At 45.8% G+C, this 9,200-nt stretch overlaps 1 protein-coding gene across 2 annotated transcripts; it reads left to right on the forward strand.

The window, feature by feature from the left end:
- Positions 1–694: 694 nt before the first annotated feature.
- On the forward strand, positions 695–6,083 carry LOC147620129 (pentatricopeptide repeat-containing protein CRR2, chloroplastic-like). 2 transcript variants are annotated; one of them, XM_086772323.1, is made up of 3 exons: positions 700–1,039; positions 1,346–1,505; positions 1,610–6,083. In XM_086772323.1, exon 3 carries the CDS (start codon positions 1,822–1,824, stop codon positions 4,855–4,857), a length of 3,036 nt encoding a protein of 1,011 aa, XP_086628449.1. In that variant the 5' UTR covers positions 700–1,039; positions 1,346–1,505; positions 1,610–1,821; the 3' UTR covers positions 4,858–6,083. The 2 variants fall into 2 exon arrangements, with proteins under 2 accessions (XP_086628448.1, XP_086628449.1); XM_086772322.1 differs by having other exon boundaries at positions 695–1,039; positions 1,346–6,083.
- The last annotated feature ends 3,117 nt before the right edge of the window (positions 6,084–9,200 follow it).

The raw sequence follows: 9,200 nt of genomic DNA on the forward strand, positions 1-9,200 counted from the left end.
GACAATTACTCTCCATGTTGTGTTATCGACTCACCACCACCACCCACACACATACACCCTCCTTCTCTAATGGGTAATAAACAAACGAACCCTCGTCCACGGGGAAATAAAGCACACAAAATATGGTTAAGGTTATGACCAATTATAAATCCACAGGTTGGGAGCAAGGTTATCTAGCCTCAAAATTAGGTATTATCTAGCCTATGGATCATAATTGGTGGATTGACTACTACTCTCCATGTTGTGTCTGTGTATATATGTGTGTGTTGGTTTGGTGCTATGGATACAAGTTAGATCTATTCCACGAGCCATCTCTTATTGCTTCTCAGAGTTAATTTCACAACATATGTACTACTGATATTAGAATGTATTGAAAAGATTCCAACACAAAAGGTACACAAAATATGTGAGGGTGGGGCCCGGGGGGAGAGCCTAGTGGTAAGGAGTTCGAACTATGCGACGTGAGTTCGCACAGTGGGGCTAACCACCACCACCACCACCACCACACACAACTCACCAATATGCAATGGTGGTGGTGGTGAGTTTGAATAGACACCACCACAACCGCCACCGCCCCCGCCCACACCCACACCACACCCACACCCACACACACACACCCCACACGCAATGGTAGCAAACGATCCCACCCCCAAAACCTTCCTTCTCTAATGGGTAATAAACTCCTCGGGAAAAAAGAGTACACAAAATATGGTTAAGAACTACTAAATTCGTTTTTACTTGTCATCATCACTCAGGAGCAAACCAGGAAAGAGAGATGCCACTAACACAGGACGTTATCTGTGCAGGGTGCACTCCCTAGGGATGCAGCAGCTATGCGAGACAGCAGCGGGAGGTTCTTACAGAGGCGCCAAGGGACAGAACACCACCATAGCCAGAAGGTCACCAGGATGGATTGTGCACCTGCTGCCTTCTTCCCTCATCAGGCATCCCGGATGCAGACTCGCCATGGCTTTTCTCCGTACCCCATCGCAGAACTCCCTTGCAGAGCTCACCCTTGCTGCAAAATCCTCACAAAGAGGCGAGTCTCTTATCTCTCAAGCTGGTGTTGGTGATGTCCTCGTCACATGGTTTTCTGAAACTAGGTTTTTCCTATACTTGAAATTAGGGTATCTTTGCTGGACATACCAAATTTTGAATTGTAATTAATTTGTCCATGCAACCTTGTGTTGAGGGTTAATGGTTTTTAGTCATTCTAGAATTATGGATTAGGTATTTATGACGTTAGCATTTTCTGCTATATGCCATCACATTGAAGTTTTTCTGCTTGCTAGCTGTGCACACTTAATTTTCTGTTACAGTAGTATGCATGTGTTTCTGCTCGCAGACATGGAGCCAAGTTTTCGCCCATGGCAGGAGCATTTCAACAATCCTTGTAAGTGGCTGGATGCCGGATTGAACAACACACCTATCGTGGATGACATGTTCTGCACAGCCATGGATGTAGAGACATTCACAGAACACCCTTTCCAACTCAATTTTGATAGGTTAGTTTCTAATTTACATAGGAATGCAGAGGTACCTGGTTTACAAAAGAATTCAGAGATAGCAGGGTTTGACCATTTAAATTCAAAGGCATTAATGTCCATAGATGTATACCCCCACGACTGGAGCAAAGATCTGTTGTTCGAGAACAATGGGGCTGAGGAGGGGGACACTCATGGATGTAATGGGGTCCAAGGATCTGATGGTGGGCATGCAATTCAAGAGCCTACATCGTCATGTCGAGAAGACCCTTGCTTGGAGAAGGAACCAATTTGGTCTGGCCTCTTGTGCAAGCCCATTTTGGAATATTCAGTGGAAATGGATGCATTCGAAGCACAATTGCAAAATGGCAGTGGCAGTCAGAGCATGCTAAGCTCAGAAGAAGTTCTTAGTGTACTTGACCAGTGTAAAGCTGGATTGGCTTCAATTGAAAACTCTATTTTAACTTTACAAAAGTGCAGGAAGACAAAGAGTCTAGCTTATGCCAAGTCTGTGCATCTGCACCTATGCAGCAATGGACTGGCAACCCATAAAGCTGTTGAGAACTATATTGTGCCCATGTTTGTGGAATGCGGAAGCATGTCGGATGCTCAGCTTGTTTTTAACAGGCTGGCTTGTCGCAAAGAGCATTCGTGGACGTCTCTCATATTAGGTTATATCGAATGTGGACGATCCAGGCATGTGTTTTACCTATATAGAAAAATGCAAGAGGATAATGCAAATCCTATCACTCACACTCTTGCAGCGCTACTGAAAGCCTGTGCAAGACTTAAAGACTTAGAAAAAGGTCGGGAGATTCACTTTGAGGTTGCACGGGAGGGTTTCGAAAATGATCTTTCAGTTGGCAGTGGTTTGATTGGTATGTATTCCAAATGTGGCTCACTTACAGAGGCATTGGAAGTCTTTGACGAGCTGCCAATCCGAGACGCTTCATCATGGACTGCATTGATTGCAGGCTATACTGAACATGGACCTTACAATGAAGTTCTGAGATTATTTGAGCAAATGAAGTTGGAGGGTTTCACACCTGGTGTGACCACATATGCTTGCAGCTTGAAAGCTTGCAATAGCTTTGGAGCTGTAGACAAGGGTCGTGAAGTACACACAGAGTTGGCTATGAAGGGACTTGAGAGGGGTCTTTTTGTTGGCAGCACACTGGTGTGCATGTATTCAAAATGTGGATCGCTTGCGGAGGCACAGGAAGTCTTTGATAAGTTGCCAATTCGAGATGTTGTGTCATGGAATGCATTAATTGCAGGGTATGTTGAATATGGAGCTGGTCAGGAAGCTCTTGGATGTTTTGAAGAGATGAAACTGGAGGGCATCTTTCCAGATGCTGTCACGTATGCTAGCAGTTTAAAAGCTTGCAGTAGCATAAGAGCCATAGATAAAGGCCGAGAATTACACATGGAGATTGCACGAATAGCAAGGGAAGGAGATTCTTCTGTTTTCAATAGCTTGGTTAGCATGTACGCCAAATGTGGTTCACTTTTGGAGGCACAGGAAGTCTTCAACCAGGTGCCTGCTCAAGATGTTGCATCATGGACAGCACTAATTGCAGGATATGCTGAATATGGGCCTGCTCAAGAAGCATTGAACTGTTTTGAAAACATGCAGTTGGAGGGAATCTCACCCGACAGCGTGATGTTTGCATGCAGCTTGAAAGCTTGTTCCGCCATAGGAGCCATTGATAAGGGCAGGGAAATACACATGGATATTGCACGAAGAGGATTTGAAAGAGAGCTTCCAGTGGGCAACACTTTGGTCAGCATGTATGCAAAACATGGCTCAGTTTTAGAGGCGCATAATGCCTTGGACAAGCTGCTGGTACGAAATGTTGTTTTATGGACTGCACTAATTGCAGGATATGCTGAATATGGACCTGGTGAGGAAGCATCAAAATGTCTTGAGAAGATGCAACTAGAAGGCATTGTTCCCAATTCGGTCACTTTTGCCTGTGTCTTAAAAGCTTGTGGGATTATCGGAGCTGTCAACAAGGGCCAGGAAATACACACGGAGATTGCACTGAAGGGTTTTGAGACAGATCTGCTTATTGGCAACACTTTGATTGGCATGTATGCTAGATGTGGCTCACTTTTAATGGCACAGGAAGTGTTTGCCAAGCTGCAGGTTCGGGATGCTGTGTCATGGAATGCACTCATCTCTGGGTTTGTTGAACATGGACCTGGTCAGGAAGTGCTGAACATTTTTGAAAAAATGCAAGTTGAGGGTGACCGTCCTGATGCTGTAACACTCTCCTACGTTTTGAAAGCTTGTGGCAGTGTAGGAGCTATAGACAAGGGCCGAGAAATCCACATGAAGATAAGGGAAAATGAGTTTGATAGGGTATCTTCTGTTGGCAACAGTTTGATCAGCATGTATGCCAAGTGTGGCTCACTTGCAGAGGCACAGGAAGTCTTTGACAAGCTGCCAGTTCGAGATGTTGTGGCATGGAGTTCTATGATAAAAGCATATGGCATCAATCACCAGGGTAAAAAGGCTGTACAATGTTTTGAGGACATGCAAGAGCAGGAGGTGAAGCCAGATGCGGTTACATTTTCATGTCTTTTTCTTGCATGCAGCCATGCCAGCTTGGTATGCCAAGGTCAGGAGTACTTCAAGGTGATGAGAGAAATATATGGCATCGTGCCAACAATAGAACACTATACTTGCATGATTGATCTCCTTGCAAGATCAGGACATTTGTATGAGGCAGAGAACTTTATGATGATGGGGTGTCCTCCATCGGAAGGAACCTGGGGATCTTTGCTTAGCGGCTGCAAAACTTATGGGGAAGAAGAGCTAGGGTTAAGATGCTTTCAGCAGCTTGTTCAAATGAATTCAGAAGTAGCTGCTTGGTACGTTCAGTTGGCTGACATCTATGCATGTGCTGGAAAATGGGATGATGTGAAGAGAGTAGAGGAGCTGAGGAAGCATGCAGGGGCAAAGAAAAAACCTGCCAGTGCTTTGATAGAGGTCAACAAGAGGGTGCATGAGTTTGTGGTGGGCAACAACGGGAATGAGGAAGTTTTGGGGATGCTGAATAGTATGAGTTTGCGCATGAAGGAGGAAGGGCATCTGCCAAATCTTGAGTTAATCTTGAAATCAAGCACTGATGTAAGGAAGGAGGCAGCATTATGTGAGCATGCTGAGAAATTGGCCTTGGCTTTTGGGCTTCTCAACACGACTCAAGGGGTGACCCTACGTGTGACTAAAAACTTAAGGATGTGCAATGACTGTCATAACACAAGTAAGATCCTATCCAAAGTTGAAAGGCGGGAGATCATTCTTCGAGACGATTGCTGCATCCATCATTTCAAGAATGGTCTTTGTTCTTGTGGAGATATCTTCTGATCTTTTGTTGTACATGCATTAGCAGCATCTCCCGAATATGTTCCCATTTTAAGCCTGTCAAGAATTGAGAATGATAACTTATCGCAGGCTTAGAGTTACCCCAACAAACATGGGCTTCAGCACGGAGAGGCAATCATAGAGTCTTTTTTGCATGCCTATGTGTCTGAGAGGATGCAGAACAGGCTACACACCTGCCCTTATACAACATGAGATTGGTTATTTGTGGGCTCTAGAAGAAGGGCTTGATGGGTTTTGTAAAATGTTCAACGCCTTTTCTTCCGAGCGATCAAAATTGCGGTGCTGGTTGTCTTTATCGGGCACTTCCTGAGGCCTGTTTGGGGAACTTGTCTACATTTTATATGCACACAAAGCCTCAAAGGTTATTTGGATCTTCAAGGGATTTTTTAAACTGAAGTACACAGAAATGAACTCAGGTGCAGGTAGAGCTTGCAACGGCAGGACAAAAGATACTCTGGAACTTTTTTTGAATGGCTGTTTTTTTAAGGCAAATCATGGGAATAAGGTCAGTAGGGTTTGCAGGATCGAACCTCCAACTTTTTGATAAGAAGGTAGGTCAAATATCTTATGTATTGGGAGAGTCCCTACAAGAACAATGGATTGAAACAAGAATGGCGAGGTGTCTCAATAAATACTAATAGGGGCCTCCCCATGTACACCAATTCAGCAGCATTTTGAGGTCCGTGTTGCTGAGGTTGCAGGACAGGGAAACATGATATAATTTTTCTTTGTTGGCTATGGATGACCTTTTCTCCGAAGCAGGATGCAGCATCAATACCAAGCTGGGTGTACCAAGCTGGGTGATAATGTTAGGCCTGCCGGCGGCAAGTATGGGTTACTTATGGCTCTGGAGACAAGACAGCTGTTTTGTTAGGCTGTCCTCCTACCAGCAGTACAGGAAATACGCAGGCATGAAGTGAAATTTGTAGGTTTTTGGTACAGGTCAGAAATAACAAGGGGCACCCCAAAAAAGGGCGCATGAAGCCCCCAACTAGATGCTGTGTCATTAGTGAGTGACACAGCTTTAGAAGCTGATCTAAGACAGAAGGGTCAGTGTGACATATTGGGGAAAGACCCTGACAGGTTTTATTCCTTTTGTTTGAGGAGATAATTTATTTGAACAGCCCTCCTGTGAATAATTCTTGGGGCTGTTTCTATCCTTTTGGTCAATAATATATTCAGGAGGCCCGGCTATGTAGTCATTGTAATATTTTTCTAGTTGAGAACGTTTTAATTTAGAAACGACCAATTACTAACTGTGGTATGACCCTGCAGGGCTCCTCATCTGACATTGGCTTGCAAGGTCACCACTTGCTCATCGCATAGTTGGTGGGAAATGGCTGATACGGCAACACTGCAGGCCAAAACGTGTTTCCCTCGGGGAAACAGTGGGAAATGCCAATCCCCCGTGCTGTTACAGCCGTTTCCTGGATAACCATTTTGCTTCCCCTGCAAGACCCCCAATTTCAGGCCAATTTTAGCTTTTCTTTTGTTCCTTCTCCCCACCAATCTCCTTTCCCCTAGTTTCCAGTCACATACTCTCCTAATTTCTTACATCTCATTGTGTTTCTACCCTTCCTCTTTTTCTCCCCCATCCCCTTATATTACATCTCCCTTGCCCCAAATCCCCAATCATTCAATTTCCTTACATCTCTGTGTGTTTCTTTCGCTGAGCAACCAAAGAGAGATGCAGGGAATTTAGTCCTATACTATTATTTGCACTAATTTGGGGGAACTCCCGCCGCTCGCTCAGCCACGTGGCAGCTCCCTGTGCGCCCATCTGTGGTCTAAGCTCAACGCTTAATCTCATTTATGTGGTCTAAGCTCAATGCTTAATCCATCGTTTATGAGAGATCCCCCCTTTCTATGGCTGAAGGCAGTGAGAATGCTTAAGAAAGTGATTTCTCATGGCTTGATGCTGTCATGTCTTGGCTGCTTAATTCCTGGCTTAGGCTTCTGGTTATTTAATCCATGGTTTAGGGCTTATGGATTTGCTTATTAGGTGATTTAGGATCATTGCTTTTCAGTGGTAAGGCTTAATCCATGATTTAAACTCATGGCCTTGCTTTTCTCAATCTATGGTTTAGGCCTATTATGATCAGAAAGTTGCTTTGGTGCTGTTAATCTATACTTCTATTACCCACGCTGTTCTCCACTGCCACGTGGCAGCTCCTCTGACTCCCCCGCTGGAGCATGAGGGGAAGTGGCAGCTTCTTCTTCACGTCATTGTGCGTTTGGCAGGTTTCTTGAGCGCACCCCAAGTTTGGAACCATCTTCGCCTCCTGTTTCTACGACCGCAAAGTCATCCTTTGGAAAGAGCGTCCAAACAGTGTTTGGTCCCAGGCCTTCTTCTTTGCTGAGCACGAGGCCTCTGGGAACTCCCTGTGTTTTGCCCCTTTCGAATTAGGGTCTCCCTTTGCCTGCAGATCCTCTGATGGCACCATCTCTATGTTCTCCCAGCACGAAGATGGATCTTGGGATGAGACCCAAATCCTTGAAGCCTATAGTGTCGGTGTTATCGCTGTGTCCTGGGCACCGCTAACAGCTCCTTGATCCATCATTAGCTCCTACTGTCACGATTTGTCCACCCAAGTGGTCTTCCCCTTATTTCGTGCCAAGGTACGGGAGGCTAGGGAGCTTTGTGTGGCCTATATTGAGGCGAGGACTTGTGTCACGTACAGGTGGCCAGGCCTCGTGTCACCCATAGTTTGGCCAGGACGTGGAACCCACTGAGGGATCCCAGTTTAGGCTTCCCACTGAGCCAATTCGGTGCTCAGGAAGTCTTGCTATTTATAGGTTCTAGGAACGGGAGATATATCCATTGCATAATGCATATGCACGCATTTCTACTTGCTTGAAATTGTCTTCGCATGACTTGTTTTCGTGTGACTGCTTGCTATGACGTGTCCAGTTCACAGGCAGGGGATGCCCACTTGTGAACAGTGCGAGTGCCCTGTATTTTGACATGGTTTGTGGCATGTGAACAGGTGGAAAGTATCCATTTAAACCCTTGTTTATTTTTCTAAAGGTTTTATAACCTTCGCTGTTCACATTCATTAAAATTGGGCAAATGGCCATTGGCTAGTGACTGGGGCCCAAGGGACCCATGGATGGGCAGCCCAATCTTTGGGCACCCTTTTCCTCATGTGAACCCTCTTTTTTCAATGGGCACTAAAGGAGGTGTCCACCTTCATTAAAGGTGGGCATTGCCACATGTCAATGGACCCCTTCCAGCCCCCTTCACCAACCTACCCCACGAGTGCTTCTCCCCCCTCTCCCAGTGGAAAGGAAGTGCATCATTGCTGGGCTCTCTCTCTACACCAAGAAGATGACATGCCTCGCTGCCCTGAACTTGCTGCCAACTGTACCTGCAAGTACACTTGCTGGATGAAAGAGTGCACAGAGCGAAAGCAAAGGGGCACTAGAATGTGCTGAACAGAGAGTGCAAGAGAGAGAGAGATATGGAGCAAACTATGCTGAATATACTGAAGCAAATTAGTCCCAAGAAAGAGACACTACAAGTCTCATAAGCAAGGGAGCAAATATGTACAAGACTGAATCAACAATGAGAGGCCGGCACCTCCTATTTATAGTAGAGGTGAGCTGGCCGGCTGGAGCTGCAAAACAGGCCGACTGGAGCTACTGGACTGGCCGATTGGAAAATGCCAGAAAGGCTGGAAAAATCCCAGAAAAATACATAAAAAAGGGGTGGCCAGCCCACAAGCAAGGGCCATGCAAAAGGGACCAAAAGGATACCAGAAATGGGCAGAAACTGGGGATGAATGTGCTAACACCCCCTCTCAGCACCAGATGCTGAACATACTCCGAGAAGCCGAAGAAGACGTCCTCTGTCAAAGACAAAAGAAAGCAGCAACAACAGGTACCAGGAAAGCTCCACAAGCAATCTTCAGAGCAACTCAGCTACAAAGGCAAGAGAGCATGTTGCCAGGTACACTCTTCTTCTAGAAGAAAACAACCATGAAGGTTGTGTCGTGTTGCTCCAAATATCGGTGCCAAACCCAAATATAAACATAGTGTCACAGGAATCCCTAGAAGCCTACAGCTCCAAGAAGATAATACCCTCAAAAGAAAGTCCATCTGTCCCAACTCTGTACCAAGAGCAGCCAAATGCTGTACAATAACATCCTCCTCGAAGGTCGGCATCGCCAGATGTAAGAACTCAACTGTCCCCTCTGAAAATTGATGTCGGGACACCACAGGCCCAACCAAGTCCAAATCCCAATCCTTCAATCCTTGGAAGCACCACTGTGCCGCAGGCACGGTCACGGACACACCTGACCACAATCCAGAATCCTCACACAGAG

Source organism: Cibotium barometz, chromosome 32 (assembly GCF_041138505.1).
Source record: "Cibotium barometz isolate CiBa-2024 chromosome 32, ASM4113850v1, whole genome shotgun sequence".
Lineage (NCBI taxonomy): Eukaryota > Viridiplantae > Streptophyta > Polypodiopsida > Cyatheales > Cibotiaceae > Cibotium > Cibotium barometz.